The sequence below is a fragment of the Aythya fuligula genome, chromosome 3, assembly GCF_009819795.1.
Source record: "Aythya fuligula isolate bAytFul2 chromosome 3, bAytFul2.pri, whole genome shotgun sequence".
Lineage (NCBI taxonomy): Eukaryota > Metazoa > Chordata > Aves > Anseriformes > Anatidae > Aythya > Aythya fuligula.
The window spans coordinates 57,871,420-57,890,363 of NC_045561.1; the positions used below are offsets into that span (position 1 = coordinate 57,871,420).

The window sequence follows — 18,944 nt, forward strand, 5'->3', positions numbered from 1 at the left end:
TAAGTGTGTGTTGTGTGTGTGTGTGTGTGTGTATACCTCTATTTATATGGAATTTTATCAAATGGTAAGCCTTACAGACCTGTAATTATTACTATTACGTCTCTTCTTTGTTTAGCATATCTGTATGATTTCATTTGAAATCATTTAAAATCCACATTCCTGTGGACACAGATCCATATTAATAATGTTGTTTTACTGTATCATCAGAACTTTTTTTTTTTTTTTTTTTCCAGAGAACAGTATTTGTAATATAAAGTCTTTCTTGATACTTAAGCTTATTCTTAAATGTAGTGCTAAGGGAAGGTCAAAGATCAGAGTTGTGATGGACAGGTGGCTACAAATAAAAGTAGGTTTGAGTTTTCTTACTTTCCCCATCTTGCTGTTAATGCTCCCTCCTGCTTCTGCCTTTGCTGTTGTCAAAAATGCATTCCAACCTTTTCCAGCAATCCAAATTGCTTGTTTCTTTCCCTGCCTTTGAGCTGTCATTAGGATTTTAATCTGAGTATATTGTGCTGATACCACTGAGATGGTGGAAGTAGATTCCAGGCTGAAGTACAGCAAGACTGACTTGTTAGGGAGAACAGATTGAAATTGGTCCTGTAAAATTAATTTAAATTCATTCTGGGAGCTTTATTCCTTATTAGAAGTCAATATTAGAATGCACAGTAATAACTTCTGAAAGACCTCAACAGACAGTATGACAGCTGTCTACAACATCTAGTACATGTTTTGATAATTCTTCCATGTAGCACTAATCATTTGGTTTTAGATAAAACAGCTCATTATGATATGTGGAGTTGTAATGCATTATGATTTTAGATCTTTGTCTATTTTCTGTAGTAGCTGATCTTTTACTCTCATTTGAAACAAATTGGCGAGAGACTACAAACTTTTTTTTTTTAGTTTTAATTTTTTGGGGGTTTATTTTCATCTTTCATTTCACACGAGGCAGGTGAGGGTATAATAATTATGTCACAGGAGGGCTGTGCAGCAGGACAGCCTCTTTGCCCCAGTGTGATAAGGATGCCTGCTGTGTTTAACATAATACAGGGCTGTTCTCAGTTCCTTCCTTCAAATCCCCACTTGTTTTCTGTAAATGCCACGTGCTTCTAAGGACCATGTTCTGTTTCTTTGTTAGAAATCAGAATTCTTGTCCATTCATATTCATGCTCTTTGCAGTCTGGGACGCTAATGGACCGGCTTGTCCTCACCGTGTAAATTGCAAATTGGACCTGGTTTTCCTTGCCATGTAAATTTCCTACTGCAGTTCCTTCCATTTTGGGGGAACTTATTCTGTGTTGCAGCAGCTGGTGGTAGCTCTGAGCTCTGCCCAGACCCCAGCCGGTGCCAGCAGCAGCTGCTGTGCCACCTGCAAAGCATGGATGCCGGCCTCTTGGTCAGAAAGCACAGCTCTCTGCTGCGTGAGCTCAACAAGCAGGCAGTAATGGATTAAAAGCCTCTGTTTTGTTTAACTACTAGCAGGAAGATAAGGATTTGCGCTCTGCTAATGTAGACCAGTTAAAATGACTGGCAATGCTTCAGCTATTGAAGTGAAGTTAAAAAGAAATTGGATTTTCTTTTTTGTTCCCTGCTGTTTGTTAATCAGCAGTCTCGCCTATTACAGAGCTTCACGTTTTTTCATTTAATTGTTTGGAAAGACTTTGTTAAAGATTTCTCTCTTATAGCCTTCCTGAATGATGGAATAAGAATGACATTTTCGCTTTTCCAAGTGGTTTTATCCCTTGATCTACTTACATTGCTGCCAATGTACAGCTAGGATTGTCTGCTATATTATTGCTCTACTCGGACATGTGTGTTGATTTTACTTACACTAGCCTTATGAATCTATACAAAATGTGTGTAAGCCAGACTGTCTCATGGCTTGGGGGTTGAAATTAGATTATCTTTAAGTTCCTCTTCCAACCCAAACTGTTCTATGATTCCCTGATTACCAGTAGTTGAGAAATCTTATTCATACTTTGGGCTGTTGAGCTGTATGTGATGAAATAAAATATTTATTGCATGTCATTTGTTCATCTTTGCATCTTGATTTTACTGATGAATAAGTTTCAGTTAACTTGGGAGTGTAGTGTAGGTATAATACAGTAGATCTGAAGGCTTGCTTTTGCTTTTCATCTGGGAATTTAGTGCTGTTGAAAATCAGACTATATGATATCTTCTTTTAATTTGGATTAATTTCATATTTTTTTCTTCAAGAATTATTTTTGAAGCTTTAAAGAGTGCATAAAATTTTTTGCTTTAACTACTTCTTGGAGAAGGTAGTTCTGTGGAACTGATACCTATAATTTGCAAACTGGATCTTGACCATTAGTAAGTTTGAGGGTTTTGTACCTCCAGGCTTCTTGGGACACATCCTGTTCCTATTCTTTTTCATTCCTTCTTCCTGTACTATGGTAAAAGAGTGCTTGAGGATCTATTTGTTTGACTTTCCAGAGATCCTACAGCTCCAGCATGGCTCTAGGGTGTCTGGAAATTGGGGACATAATTATTGCATTTGTTAAGATTGTTGATATACCACATGCACCAATAATAGTTCTTTATATCTGGGATGCACTGGACTTAGTGTCATGGTGTTGATCTCTTCATGTACATAGTAAACATAATCTTCAGTGTTTCATCTGTCAGGATATGTTGTACATTTCTCTCCGGGAAATGCTGAATAGAAATCTGAGATCTTATTTCTATCCCTGTGCTTATGATATTCAGTACAATGAATATAGCAATGCAATTTCGTTTGTTATTGAAACATTGAAAGAAAAGTAGAAATTAGGGGATCTGGGGAAAGTAGCCTCCATCAGGTTTTACCGTTTCTAAGAACAAATTTGTTAAAGCTGACCTAAAAATGTAAAAGGAACAAAGTTTTTCAAGGCATTTATTGAAATTTTACCAAGGGTGTTTTTTCTTTTATTTAAGCTTCTGTATCCTGGCTGGTTTTCAGTAAAGACACATATCTACTAATGTTGATTTATGTGTAATTTTATAATTGTTTGCATACATGTTCATTGAAAATGAGATATAATATTTCCGTGCTTCTGCCAGCTTCATTGAAATTATTTTGGAAAGCTAGTTTTTAAATTATGCAGAAAATTTGTACAGTCTATAAAGAACAAGATCAAAAGTATGCAGAACTTTAAACGGGAGAGTGAACATCAAAAAAATTTCTATAAGAGATGGAAAATCTTTTTCCGAGAACAAGTTTACAGAAATAGACAGCTTGCCAGTGTGATAAAATAACAGACATATATAATCTAATACTGGCTTTGATCATTTCTTTAAAGGCAATTGCTGTGTTAGTGAAGCAGCTGGTGACAGTGGAAATAGCACTGTTACCGTGGGCATAGAGTAATAGTGTAAAATACAGTTGACCATCAAGCTCGTTTTGGTTTAAGTCAGCTTTCCCATGAGTAAGGGCACAGCATGTTACTGGTAATGTCTGCACTTAGATTTCAAAGCGCTTGGAAGCACCAGGCGTGTATTATTTTATTCTGTCATCAGTGCCTGTAGGAGAGGAGAAAGCAGCCAAGATGACGAACTGAGAATTGAATAGAAAAGTGATTATGGAAACTCTTGGATAAAGAGTGCGGTGAGGGAGGTTGAAAATAATTTGCTAAGCTGCTTCACTGCAAAAACATTGGGCGGCAGTTCAGAAAACCTTCAGTATGCAACCTGAAAGATTCAGTCTGGCAAAGGTGCTAGAGGGTGGTTGGGGGGATCATGCCTCTAGCCTCGTGCTCTGGAGAAACCTGAACTGTTGCTGTTGTGTTAAACTGATGTAAAGCAGTTCTGACAAGGAAACTGAGGTGAAAATCTATATTCAGTATGTCTGTTTGTTCTTGTTTTAGGGTTAATGTAGTAGTTGAAAGCCCTAGCATCTTTTCTCCAATGCCGAGCTGCAGCACAGGTGACAGTGGTGTGAGGGCCTGTGCATGGAGTGTCACTGACTGGGCCTCAGTGGGAGCACTGCAGGGGTGTGCTGGGCTGCTTCTGAAAGAGGTGACCCTGATTCCCCATCTCTCCGGTGGTGCTGGCTGCTAACTGTAAAATACTGCAGGACAAACCAATTTATCTCCTGAAACTGGCTCTCCCCACAGCCCCATAAGTGCTTGAGGAGATGCCAGGATAGGAAGCCGAGGTGTTGGGTAGGACAGGAGCCCTCCCTTTTGGGAGCAACCAGGGTGACATCAGCTGGACTCAGCTCTGAAGAAAACACAGAATGACTGAGACCCCTGCTCTCTTGAATCCCTGGATACTTCTTCTGACTTTCCTCTGTGGATCATTCCTAAAGCTAACAAACAAAACTTTCAGTTTTCATTTAATTTGAGACAGGAGATACCTAAAATTACACTTAGCATCCTCAAAAGTCTCTCTGGAATTTAAAGATCAGCTAGCAACAACTTCTGGTTATGGGTGTAAAGAAGAAACGTTTTATATCAGTGCCAGTCTCCTAAGCCTCACTGTATTCTTTGAAGATGCATTTTTAAAGTACTCTGTGTGAGCTGCATTATGTGCATGCATTTAAACCTTTGAATCCCTCAGTGATGTAGGACTAAGTGTAAAGACTCGTATTTCGAAAGACAGTGAGCTATTGGGGAAATGGAGAAGTGTCGAGCCCTTCTAGGAATGTGAAAGGTATTGGTATGAGGGGACAAAATACTTAATTTCTAGAAAGACAGCCTGTTTCTCTAGCTAATCCAAATGAAAAATACACTCCAACTTTCTGCCTTCTTAAAAGGTGACAAACCAGTAGAATTCTGTGATGGCCAGTTTGGTACACCGTGCTGATTTATCCACTGCTTTCTTCAGCTTTTATGCCAGTGGTATTTCCAATTTGGTTTGAAAGGTGAGGACCCCATTAGCTGATGTCTACTGCACTGTAGACAAAGTTGTTTGATAAAATATTTGGACTGCAAAATGCTCTTCTGAATGTTGGATTTTGGTTACCCTGGAGGTTGAGTGCCTGACTCGTTTGATCTGACAAGGAGTAATGCTTTGTAGCTTAATTTAAAAATGAAATTAATGCTTTATAGAAGAGCTTTGATATCTGCAAACAATCATTAACAATTCATGTCCTCTGTGCTCTATAGCTTGTAGAGCAGGTACTTGTGAGATTTTCTGTTTTAACTCATTAACTTCTTTATTTCCAGGAAATAAGATTTTAATTTCTGCATCTTCATATGGAATTTTATAACTTAATCATTCTAGAACACTGCCAATGTAGAAAAAGTATATACATGCATATAAAATTTTTGCTTTATAAAAAAATATTAACATCTGTTGCAACTGTTTGCAGTTATTGCTGTATGGTACTGTAGTCTTTGGTAGAGAAAACAATATAATTAAAATGAAGAGGACAGAGACCTTTGCTGAACTAAAGTATTTTTTGACCAGTAATTCATTAATTATCTGATGCATTACAGAGCTGTTTTTCTTTTAAAACAAAAACAAACAAACAAAATAAAACAACAACAACAACAAACAACTCCACTCTCCAAATTGTGTACCAAAACAATTAGGAGGAATGATCTACAAAACCATGAAAAAAATAGCTTAGAAAAAACAAGTAGGGAGAAATAACTTAGAAATACATGATCAACAATGAGAAGTTGCTTGAGAACTTTAGTAGGTGCTCACAAAACAAATTAACATAGCTGAGAAGTAAGGCAGTAGGGCTGCCCTGACTTAAACTGTATTGTTTTGAAGGGCAATGTTAATGAATGGTCATAATAAAGTCACTGAGATCCTGCATAGTGTGATTTTTTTGCTTGTTTTTTAACCTGTTTAGTATTTTTATCAAAGATATGGAAAACATTTAAAACCATTACTGGTTAAAAAGAAAAATGTTGGAGGTAGGAAGCCGTTGGAGAAATAGACACTCGATCACTGATAAAGAGAAGTTGGATTCATTGACTGGGCTGGGTTCAGGCTATTGTTATGTTTTTCAGCATATCCAAATATAATTTTGCATCTTGAAATAATGAATGCAGACTATTATTCCCTCTTTATTCCAGAAAGCACTTATTTGTTAAAGGCAAAAAATATCGTTTCCCAAGAATGGGGAATCACAGTTGTCAGTTGAAACTGGACTCATGGGGTTATGCTTTGGCCAAAAGGCCTTATGCATCCAAGAACCGCAGTGCCGAGGTTACATTGCCTCTGTGTTTGGTGTTGCTCTGTAAAAGGCTGGAATGCTGGTTTGAGATGGGCGTAGGACACTGAAAACTGGAGATGATTTAGGGAAGGGCTGTAAGAATGATGAAGGAACTGGAAGTGTGCTATATGATGAAAGATTTAAAGCTCAGTCTGCTTAGTTTAGCAAAATTGTGGGTAGGAGATGATTTGATCACAATCTTAACATGTTCGCGTGGGGAGTAGAAATGTGATAATAGATAGCTTCTCCTAGAAGATGATAGATAGCAAACAGAAGGAAAATAAGAATCAGCAGCTTGAAGTTGAACTCAGCCAAACTGGTTTAGAAATAAGGTGCAAGATTTTACCAGGGAAAGCAGTTAAACATTGGAACAGCTTAGCAATAGCTGTGATGCGTTTGCAAACACTTGAAATGCCACAATTAACATTGCATGTCTTTCTGAAAGATGCACAGTGTTTTAGGAACAAGTGTGAAACTTCAAACAAAAATTAATACAGCAGAGCCTGTAATATTTGGGAATTGGAATACTTGGATCTTTCCTTAAAATCCAGATTGATACAATAATGTAATACAGTGTAATGATTAACATCTGCTCATTTTGATTCTGTTTTAACATATAGAAGGATTTTAAAGGTATTTCTATATGGCACAATGAGCTGCAGGTATCCATGCTGGCACTGAACAAGCTGGGTTTGGTACCAAGGGCCTCCAAGCTTTGCTAGCATGGTTGCCTGACAGGTACTTTTTATTTTACCTGACATGGTGATTTTAATGATAGCTTGTAATGTTTCAAAGTATGTATTTCTCAGAATAGATATATGCAAAAGAATAAATATCTTCATTTAAAATAAGAGGATTCTCAAAACAAACAAGCAAAAAGCACACAATAAAAAAAACACTAAACTTGTAAATTGATTAGTCGTATCAGTTTTATCATAACAAACTTAAACTGGAGTGTTTATTTTTTTGAGCTGTTGTTTTGGTGTCTTTGACAGATTTGTAGTGCATTTAATGTCTCTGCTCTCTAGCTATGAGTTTCCAGTGCAGGCATAATACATACGGGAAATATCCTACCTCACTTTCCAACTGTTGGAATGCCTTTTCCTGTCTTGCTTAGATCTGAATGTTGTCAGGCTCCTCCATAGTATAGTATATGGTTCATATTGCTTATTGGCCTGTGACCTGCCAGTACCTTTGTGGACAAGCTACTTAAAGCCTATGAGCTGCATTAGAAAAGAGAAAGGATTAGGAAAATACTGGGTTCATAACAAAAATGGAATTATTAAGACATAGCCTTTATATATTCTATAAGGTAGATAGCCTGGAGCTGCCCCACTGGAGAAGTTCATATCTTTAAGAAAAGTTGAGTTGATAGCTACCAGTATCTTGGGCTTTCCTTCGTGATGACTACTGGTATGCTAACAGTACACTGTGGAATTATATTTAAAAATATGTCTCTAACTGTCCTGTCATTGAAAGATTACTATACAACAACCTTTTGATGTCGCCCCCCCCCCCCCTCCCAATATGTAAATCTAGAAGTTCATGGAACTTTTTTATCCACCTTATGAAATGGTAAAATGTTTATTATGAAAAGTAAAGCTTGGCTGCAATATTTCTAACCAGAGGCATCTGATATTTTTGAAATCTAGGCAATTTAGCATGTAGTTACAATAAACTTTGAGATATTTGGTTGTATTGAAGCTTTATACTCTCATCAGATTAAACTATTTTGCTTTCATCATTGTCTTTTAATATAAACACAGTCTGTTTTTGATTAAAACTAGCTTATGTTACATTCTGCATGTATCGTGCTATGGAATTATTTCTAGAAGTGAATTCCATATCAACTTCACAAACTTTGAGATTTAGAATTAGAAAATGTTTGCAATCGCTGTGTAAAACCTGAATAAGAAACATTAATCCATACAATTGTCTTCTTGCTAAATAGTTTTGAATAGTTGTTATTCATGAATTTTACCTAGGGTCTGGTCAGGAAGGTTTATCATTGAAGGATTTATTTGCATGTGTGCTCTTTATTTTTCACAGGATCCAAGTTGATGACTTTTAAAAATCTTTTCTTTTTCAGAAATGTTACAATTTCAATTGATAGGATAATCCAGTAGAATCTATTTTTATTCTTACTATTTGCTTAGAAAGGAATGGAAGGTATAAACACTTCTCTAGGAAATTCTCTAGTAAAAAAACGTTCTAATAATTACCCAATTTAGATTTATGGGATGATTTCTCATTTCAGTGAAAATGCAAGAGGGAAAATGCAGCTACACTTAAGTACTGCTAATACCATACAATTCATATATTTCTTAAGTAATACAGGTAAGAAATGACAAGAGCTGTAATTTATTACATTTTTATATTTGTTTTTCCTTTTCAGTCTGTGGTGAAGACTGGGCGATTGCTGATTAGCCACGAGGCTCCTTTAACAGGAGGGTTTGCATCGGAAATCAGTTCTACAGTTCAGGTACACAGACTGTTTGTATTTAAGCATTCTGCATGCCTGAGTGTGTTTATCTATAAAATAATGGTTATCACTATATTCAAAATTGGGGTTTTCATATTTTTTTATTTGTTTTGGTTTAATTTCAGATTTCTGCATGCTTGCATTACTTTATCTGAACAGCTAAAGTTGATTCTAAAATTCTCACACAAAAAAGCTATACAGACAGTTAAACTTGGAAATTAGCCTTTTTTCTTCTAGAAAATAATGGAGTTAATTGTTCTGGGAATGTAATTTTGAGTTAAATATGCATAACGAGTCAGAAAACTAAGTTTCTTAGTATTTGTGAAACATTTTTTTTTAAGAGTAGTTGTATTAATTTTAATGTTACTGTGAAGATAATTCACTTTGTGTATGAAAATTGTCTTCATGAAGAAGCAAATATTTATCATCTAAGCAGTGTTTGATCCCTCTTCCATTTCTCCCTTTCTAAAGGTGACCTTGTAATCTAGTAGCCATTTGGCACTGCCAACCTTGTGTCTTGAAAGTGATGATTTTTCTTCAGGAAAATGTCAAAAGTTAATCAGTGGTACCTGTCTTTTAGTGTTGTGTGTTACTATTAATTAACACCTGAAGAGAGAACTTTTTTTAAAGTAAGGCAGCAATCTCATGATTTAGTGGCATAAAAAATATGTTTGTTGGAGAGAAAAAGATGAAGAAAAAAGCTTATCAGTAAATATTACTGGAAGATTCATTTCATGGTATGATCAATATATTGCTGAAACTAAAAAATGAGTTTTTAATCTCCTCAGACCTCCACTAAGAAAGGGACTCATGTGGTTGATCCATCTTGGTTTGTTTTTCATATCAGGGATATATATATTGACAAATATGACATATTTAGCAAATGAACTTTAAAAACCTTTAATAAAGGACTGTTTCTTTTGGTTCATACTGAAAGCATATATTTGTTTCATGATGGTAACTAATAATCTTGCATTTAAATTTTTTAGGAAATGAGGATTTGTTTCTTGAGAAATATTAGTTAATTTATCACACATGCTACTTCAGAATAAATTGAAATATAACTCTTTGGCATTGAATTTATCCATCGTGAGTTTCTTTTGGCTGACTTGAATCTGTTTTATAACTATACTGTTGTTACTCTTTATATCTGTTCTTGAAGATTTCAGCATCCTTTATGAAAGTTTCGATACCAGTTATTTTTAAGAATATCCATTCTGCAAAAGAGAGCAGAACATCATTTGCAAAACGTAACAGCTTTTTCAAGAGCAGTAGGCATAATAAAGACCTTGCTTTTTAAATTCATTTAAACACGTTCCTTAAACAATCAAGTAAAGTCTATATGTCTGATATCAGTGTGCAGTAAAAATAAAAATGAAAAGTGAAATTCATTTTTACTGGATGCGAAGCATACTGAGAATGCCAAAAACTGTGGATTGCAGTTGGCTTTAGTTTCCTCTTACACATGGAAATAATAAGACTTCAATCAATTGTGTCCAGTTGGATTAGATGGTTAGTTTCCATATTGTTATTCCATCCTTGCCATGAGGTCTCTCATCATAGAAATAAGGTGAATAAAAATACACAGGTTACTTCAAAACAGTTAACTGTCATAAACATTTCATGGTAACGTAGATATCAAGGAAATGAGTGTGATTGGAAATGATGGCTTTCACTCATGAGAAAACTATATGGAAGGTTTCCTTTTCATTATTTGAAAGATAAAAGCATTTGGAGAGCATATTAAATCAGAACTCTTCTGTGTCAAGTACAGAATATTTAAAAGGGGGCACATTATTGCATTAAGTAGTCATTCACTCTGATTTCTTAAACATATAAAACTAAGAACAGGATGAGGTGGTGTGGTTAAAACTCCATGTGATAAGACTTTGCCCTTAGTACTGATGTTTTTACATGTTCTCAATGGGTATTATGAAGTGAGCAACAGATGGTAGGATAAATTCAATACAGGTACAGTTAATACTGCTTGTTGATTATATTGTGTATAAAAGCTTGCAAAAGTGTTCAGCAGGGAGGGCCCTAAACTTTTCCTTAAGGGACACATTGGAGCATATTTGGAGGAGCCTTGGAGAAAGGCCCACTGAGATGTCATCTCCAAAATTGGGTGTGGAAATCATCAGCACATTATTAACTTGCAATGTAAAAGAATGCGAATCCAGTGTTTGTACCCCTGTTGAAGAAGAAAATGAGAGAAATGGTGTTTTCAAAGAGGGGCTAAGGGGGGAGGCTCCCTTGTGAGAAGGCACAGCCAAGGGCAAAGGAACCCCAATAGCCTAGCCTGGGAGATGGAGCCCCTGACCTGGCTCCTCCTGAGGCTGTCCCTGTGGGCTGAGAGGAGACAGCCAGCAATAATTGTCAGGGCAGATTTTGGGTAAAAGGGGGAGAAGAAGGACTGGCTGCTTGCCCTCAGGCTGGTTGGTATGACTGCCCGGCTGTGCACTGTGCCCAATCAGCACTATGTGTCCGGTCTTCTCATCATACCCCGTTTCTAACCCTTTTCCCATGTGGAACACTGTCTTGTGTTTGAGGGAGTGTATGGTCTAAGTGCCAACAGCAGGAGCGTGTCAGTGTCTGTCACCAGCCAACGTCAAGCTGGATAGCAGGCTGAGCGACTTGGGAGGCAGGTGTACGTGTGGGTATCTATCTCTGGGAGAGCCAACTGGAGGAGCTGCCCACTGGAGGGACCAAGAGGTCCAAGCCAGCTACTTGCTTAGCAGCCTTTGAGCATGTTAAACTGACAAGAGGAGGAATTTATGTCAGGGTAATGCAAGTGCCTGCTGTACTATTTTGCCTATTCCCTTCTGTTAATCTTGTCATCGCTGTATTTTAATTAACTTGTAATGTTTCACCTTCTAATGTATCTACTGTCCAGAGCTACTTATAGGTGAGGTTGGCCAACCTCGAAGCATGTTGTTTCTCTAATTGAAGTAATCAGCGAACCTTCTGAAAGCTGCCTTGCAGAGAAGCAGCTTGCAGTCCTGCTCCCTTTTTGTCATTGCTGCCATACTGACAAAATAAAGATGATCGTGTGATATGCTTTCAGAAAGAAATGGAAACTTAATAGGGAGCTATAAACAGAGAACTGTAGAAGGGGAAAATAAACTCAGTTACATAAAGAATAAAGTGGTAAAGAACTCTATGATGAGCTCTGAGATAAAGAACTAATCCTTCATTTTAGAAGTCTTTCATGATTTCGGTGGTTAATAACCATTTTATCAGATCTCCTTATTAGTAGCTGCCATCAGTGTTCCAATTTAAGTAATGTTTTTCTTTTCCTTGCAAATGAAGGGATTATTATTCCAGGTTGCTTGTACCGGGATGAGCCTCTGAGCATAGCTGTACTGATTGCTTTGTAGAAAGATGCCAGCTGCCCTGGCTGTGTCCCCTCCTACCTCCTGGTGCACCCCCAGTCTCCTCGTTGGCAGGGCAGCACAAAGAGCAGGAAAGGCCTTGACTTAGTGCAAGCACTGCTCTGCCACAACTGTTGGTCTGTTATCACCACTACTTTCATCAAAAATTCAAAACACAGTAATCATATGAGTCTCTACAAAGAAAATTTACTCTGTCCCAGCATAACACATAATCTCTTCGTTTCATTTCAAAATTATCTTTCACTCTGGAATGTAATACATTAGAAAGCTAAGTTTATGTTGAAGGTCTTATAGGTCTTGTTGTGGTCAATGTAACATATGAGATTTGAAGAGAATTCTGTGGAGGACTTATATTTTTTACCTCCTCTATTAGCAGGTGGCATTTTAGTATGAAGTGTCAAACACTTATTTTTGTTAGTTCATGGTGTATTAGAAGAGATTATTTGAAACTTGGGTGGGCCTGAAAATTTCATGGCAATCTGAAGAAGCTGTTTGGTATTTCTTTAAAAAACATTTTGAATTATACAGTTTTGAGGGAAATGTAAATCTGAAACAAGTAGCTTTTGTTTTTAAAATGAGGTTTTAAATTGACACTAGTATAATAGGCAGTTGTTGCAATTTGCTATATTTATATAAGTTCTGTGTATGATGGAATGTGCTTGCTAGTTTGAACCTTAGAGCCTATTCTGCTTAATTTCTGGTCCATTTTGATCCAATACATATGAACTACTTACCTGCGGGACTTCATCAACACTTGAATTGGCATAGTACAGCATGTAATTTCCTTTCTTGTTACTCAAGTCACTTTTCTTCTCTTTCTTTATGCAAACTCTTTTACAAAAACTGTACTACGCTTCTGAGAAGTGATGGTAATTTTATACAGAATGTATTGAGAAATTGGAAAGTTGAGGAGAATGGAGTTAAAATTGCTGGGGGAATTTATAGGTAGAGTAGTCTAGGAAATGTACCTGAGAAAGGATCATGACATGAGTGCTGACTAGTGGCTTGATTCTTCTTTTCCTGTCTTTTAGGGCTTCTACATCAAATGTGTAGCTTCCTGCTTTCTATGGGACTAGATGTGGGAATGCTGTATTATGCCTACAACAATATGGTAGTAACTATTTTCTTTTAGGACTGAAAATAAATGTAAATAAACATGCACAAACCATCTCGCATTGATCTTGCAAATATAGAAAATCTGTGTCACAAAACAGTCTTGGTGGTTTCTCCCCCACTATCTACAAATAATATTTAAGTTACTAAAAAAATAGAAGATGCTTTACTAATGTTGAATGTTTTATTTAAGGTTTTTGAAGTTTAATTTATGAAATTGGATTGTGCACATTAGAAACTTGATAGCAGAATCCACCATGAAAATGTGCCTTACTTATTGACTCACAAAAAACATACATGGCTCGAGAAGGGTGTGAGCTCATTGCCATCTATGAAATAACAGGATGGCACACTGTTACTTGCACAAGCTTTGCACAGATGTAACAAGACACATATTTCCTTCATTCTTGCAAGAATAGAGCAGTGCTGGTTTAAGGGTGAGTTTCTGTCTTTGTAATGCAGTTTCTTTTCTTATTGCCTGGCAGCTATTTTGACCTGGGGCATCTGATTATGTCTGGGGAGGATCTGGGGAATGGGAGATGTTAGGTCAGCTACCAGAGATTTCTTCCAGAAGAAATCATGAGCTTGTCAAAGTTGCACCAATCTTTGTCTTACAAAAGATTAACGTTAATCAGGGGAAAGGTCCCAGCAAATCCAATGAAATAACCCATATCAGAGGACTGAGTTATGTGATCTTGTTTTTTCAGTTCTTCAGTTCTGTATGTAAAATTGGATAGAATAATCTTTGTCTGTTTGGATTGGTGGGGATTTAGATTTCCTTCTGCTGCTGCAAAATAAGGCCTAATCTGCTCTAAGCGGGGTAATTTCCTGCTACTGTGTAACATTAGAAGAAACTATTAGATGAGCTATTTCTGTGAGATGTATTTCAGGAAAAAGTTGATATGTCTAGGAATGCCTTTCAAAGCTGTAACAGCTTCAGGGCAATTTTATTCTAGCAAGTTACCGTAGGAAGAGCTTGTGAAAACAAAAAAGCTTGAACAACAAGAGTAAAGAACAGTTCATTAACTTCATCAATATGAATATTTGAAATAAAATAGCCAAATTGGATGGGAACTGCCTTTTTTTTTCAGTGTTTTTTACAGAATCATAGCAAAAAATAAAAAGAAATCACCTTCCCAACATTGCATTTCCAGAATATTTGAATTGAATCAATTTTCATACGACTTGTCTTCTGAATTTGGGTGATTTAGATACTCTGTACAGTTCCATTACTTCGTTTTTCCCATAAACTGAAGTTAAGGTGGTTTTTCCCAATGAAGCTGTGACATCTTCCATAGCTTTCTGTAGTTCTTAGAACCGGTGACTGCAATGTAGTATTCCAAAATATTTGAGAGAAAGATGGAGTTTCAAACCGTGCATCTGTGTCTGCATTAGGAGTTTACTTATTGCAACAGGAATTAAATAATAACTTGGAGTGCTCTGTAGAGTTTATTTTATAATTATGGTGAATAACATAAAATCTTGTGCTAGTGCCACTTAAAATTAGTTTAAATGAACAGGGTGCAAACTTCTCGTAAAGTCTGTCTTTACTGGAAGCAATTCTTATGGTGTACTTGTCGTTCATTTATATTTAAATCATTTTATTCTCACAACATGTGTTGAAACAAATTGACTTTTGAATTGAGCATTGAGATATAATGGAATGTATAAGCCTTAAGAATTTGGAGGAATTTGAGGTACGAAGAGTTAGCCCTACTTATGAGGGAATTATGGAAGAATTCTCTGTGCAGTTTGAGGAATCATAAAAGTCTAGGACTTAAAACACATAAAAACATAAAAACACATTTTTCCAAGTTGACTAGAAAGACAATTCAGGACAGACCAGCCTGGACAGCTTTTCATAAGAGACAGACTTCTTTCACTGTTGAGGATAATTTCAGGGAGTAGCTAAATAGAGAGGTTCTGCACTAAATATAGCATGGGCACTCAATAAAACAGCATGCTGAAAACATGTAGGTATGGGAGTACGGTTGTTCAGTTCCCATAGAAAAATTACTAAATCTGAATCTTTTTTAACTTTGCTTTGACACAATCACAATAGGCAGTAAAACTGAAAGAACTGAAATAGGCAGTCTAGTGCTTCATTTACTATCCTACATAGTTTTGTTTGCCACTTCCATGCTTTTAGTCATTGTAGTAGGAATCACAATCCATAAAAGCCTGGTTTTATAGAATGTGCAACATCAGATTCTGTCACTAGGAGAATGATCTAGGAAATATTGGCATAAAATATAAATAAAAGCTGGAATGAACACAGCAAAGCAAATTGAAGATGGGCGAAAATATTTAATAATGCAGTGGAAAAAAAAAAAACAACTGATTTGAAGGAAAAGAAAATCAGAACATACAGAAATTAATCCAGAATAATGGAAAAAAAAATGTTATTTCCTAAGTAAGGAGTTGGGAGTAATAAGGGAAATGTCATCATGTCACCTAAATAAAAATCTCATTCAGTGACTTGAGTCAAAAGTGTTTATGACGGGTGCATGAAGATGCTCATCGTGTTTGTAAAATATGAATGTAGACAGTTATGTGAACCCCCAGTTTCTGATGCAGCGTGAACTAGAAGCAGTTTTAGTTTTGCAAGTCTAAATTTGTGGATAATATTGACTGTCTTATTCAGCATTCAGTCTTGTATGTCAGCATATTTGATAAGAAATATTGAAAGTAAGTGAAGAAATGTTACAAAACCAAGATTTCTAAAAGGAAACAAAACTGCTTTTAATCAAAAAAGTTGAAGCTGATATACTACAAAGAGAGAAGTTGAGATTCACTGTAAAGCTCAGTAAAACGAATATGAAAAAGTGGCCTTTCATAATATGAATTTGACTTATGAATTTAATTAGAATCTTTCATACTAATTATGAAAATAAGAATTATTGTGTATTTTGAAGAGCTTGAATACAGCAATAAACATTGGAGCTGCTCTATTTTCTTTTCTAATCAGAAGAACTATTTTTTTTTTGTCTCACTCCACTGTGTTCCCCATTCTGGACCTTCCCCCCTAGCATGTGAGATCCCCTAATGCAGTACCTGCATGGGGTTAGTGGTTCATGAACCCAGCTGTATGGGTTTGGCTGTGTTTGTCTGGCAGGGGTGGTAGCTTTCTCAGCCTGGGTCACTCTCAAAAGGAAACCATGATCTGACAAGAATGCACGTTCACAGGGTAGTGCCTGCACTTTCTCCACACTAATTTGAGGTTAGAATTGTTCTGGATCTTTTTCCAAAGTCTCTCATGATAGCTTAACTCATAATGCAGAATTGTCCCAATTTTAATCTGGTTTCATCCTCTGATACCTTAAATCAATACTAACATCTTCTTTGGTAAGAAATGCATCACAAGATGATTGGACTTCTGAAAAAGTTCTAGTGGATGGGGCTTTGGGCAACCTGGGCTAGTGGGTGGTGTACCTGCTCATGGCAGGGGGTTGGAATTAGGTGATCTTTAAAGTAAAGTCCCTTCCAACCCAAACCATTCTGTGATTGTTATATCCTAATGGACATTTTGCTTATGAGACTCCATACATGTTTACTTCTGGGTGGCATAAGGAAAGACACATTTCTCTAAAATGCAAGCAGAAAAGCTCATAGTAACAGTAGTATCCGTTACCTGCTCAGGCTATGAGGGAGTGTTCTGTTCTAAGCTGGATAAATTCAATACTGCAGAAGAAAAGTGGTTTAATGAATTGAATGCAGCCAAATATTTGACTGCACACACAGTATTTATTTGTATTGTGTAAAACTCCCAAGCACATAAACCCAAACAAACCCCAACTCCTTAAATAACGTGCAAAATGAAGTACTCAGATACTGTGGCAGGATTCTTATAAAATGTACCCTCAAACACACTCTTTATAATTGTAAATGCAGGGTAGGTATCTGCTATTAGTTGTAGGCACAACAAAAATCACAATACAATCTTATTTGTCTGCAGCTCGACTCAAAGTTTCTTAGACTTATGTGAAAAATTTCATAAAAACATCCATGCAAGAGTGAGCAAGTGTATTAAGATGTGTTCCTCTTTTTAGGGGATAGTCTCATTTACTGTATGAGACAACACAAAACAACCCCACCACCTATGTGCACTGCTGGCAAATGAGTAATCCAGGCTTGAATCCGTCTCATGCTTGTTCAGACAAGGGTTCCCAACCAGGTAAAGTGTGCACTGTCTACCTTGTTTTTGGGTCCTTGCTGTCTAAAAACTATGCATTGGAGTAAGCTTTTCCCAACTGCTGGTGGGAGTTAAAGCAGTTCCATTTTTTTCTCTAGAGAGGTGGAGGCAAGGATGAGACAGTTGCTTGGAAGTTTCCATAGGTGCTGAGAGAGATGATAAGCACTGCCTCATTATGAGTATTTAATAAGTGAGAGAGCAAAGCCATCAGTGAAGCTTTGGGTGGTTCTTCCTAGTGTCTGTGAATACATCTATCTGCCTTTGTAGAGCATACACACCAGCAAGAGTTGTGTTCTGCTGCTGTTTTTTCACTCCGAAAACAAAAGCACATGGACATTAACGTATGAGTGTTATCAGTTATTACAAGCTAATCAAATACATAAATGTGCACGCTGTGTTTTACAGATGAAACTAATTCCAGGTAAATATTGGTCTATTAGTGAGGTTAGATGTCCATCCTTAAGTTTCTACATCTTCCAGTTGAAGTACAGATTTAGAAGTGAGGATAGATTTGTCATTTACTTTAGTGCCGTATGCACTTCTTGTTAAGGCATTTTTATTTAGTATCATTACAGTTTAATGAAGTGTGTTGCAGTATGGGATTCATTAGTAAATATCAGTAAAATTGTGCAGTTAGCAGCATTTAATGCTGGAAAAGAGAAAAAATAATTAAAGTTTATCAATTATGCTTGAATTTGTATTGTAGAGATAATAGAGAAATCTTGTTAAATCAGTTCTTAACACTGAAATAGCTGAAAATATTTGAGCTATTTTAATAGCTATTTAAATCTCATATTTTCCACTGATGCTTTTATTTATCTCTGAGTAAAAATAGTAACATCCTTTCCTAAGCTTTCAAAATGCTTGTCTGAGCATTGTAGCATTTTGCAGGAAATCCATAAAGAAACCATTACTGTATTTTTAAATGAAGCACTCTCCAGGGAGAACATGACTTTGCTGATATGTGATCACAGTTCATGGAGTGAAGCAGTGGCTAGCGATGACAGGCGCATGCTAATTTAGACCTCCTGCCTGTCTGTCCAGGCAAACGTTCACGGTACACAGTACCCAGCAAGATCGGTCACTTTTTAGGAAAGCATTAAATTGCGAGAAGAATGTTTTCAAACTTTGGCATTAACTTGTACGCTTTCTGTAGAGTTATTTAGTTTCAAACAATATAAAATTAAATTATTTTCAAATCAGTGCTTTTGCCACCAATGCCGATTAGCCCCCTCCTGACACATGGTTGCTGCTGTCCCATTTCCTGCTGTGCTGGCTGTTAGGCAGGGGGCAGCATTTCTTCCAGATGCATCAAAAACCTATTTGACGTCTTCTGAGCTGGTTTCCCTGCATTGGATGGATATGCAAGTGTGCAGCTGCACACTTTTCCATCTCTTATGCAAATTTTTGGACAGGCAGAGGCAGTTTATCTCAGGACAATGTGTAGTGGTAAAGTGGCAGAATATATTGGGAGTGGTAGCTGTGCAGGGAAATTAAATTGAAAGTTCAGTTTTGACTGCTGAACAAGTTCAGTGCTGGATTCTCCTTAATCAGTAGAGTGTATAATGTTAAGTACCCTCTTAGTGTATTCATTGA

At 36.7% G+C, this 18,944-nt stretch overlaps 1 protein-coding gene across 1 annotated transcript in view; it reads left to right on the forward strand.

Moving 5' to 3' along the window:
* BCKDHB (branched chain keto acid dehydrogenase E1 subunit beta) overlaps positions 1 to 18,944 on the forward strand; it is a 122,718-nt gene that overhangs the window by 60,515 nt on the left and 43,259 nt on the right. The window contains exon 9 of the mRNA XM_032185236.1: positions 8,565 to 8,651. Within this exon, the coding sequence (XP_032041127.1) occupies positions 8,565 to 8,651 (87 nt within the window). The remainder of the gene's footprint in view (positions 1 to 8,564; positions 8,652 to 18,944) is intronic.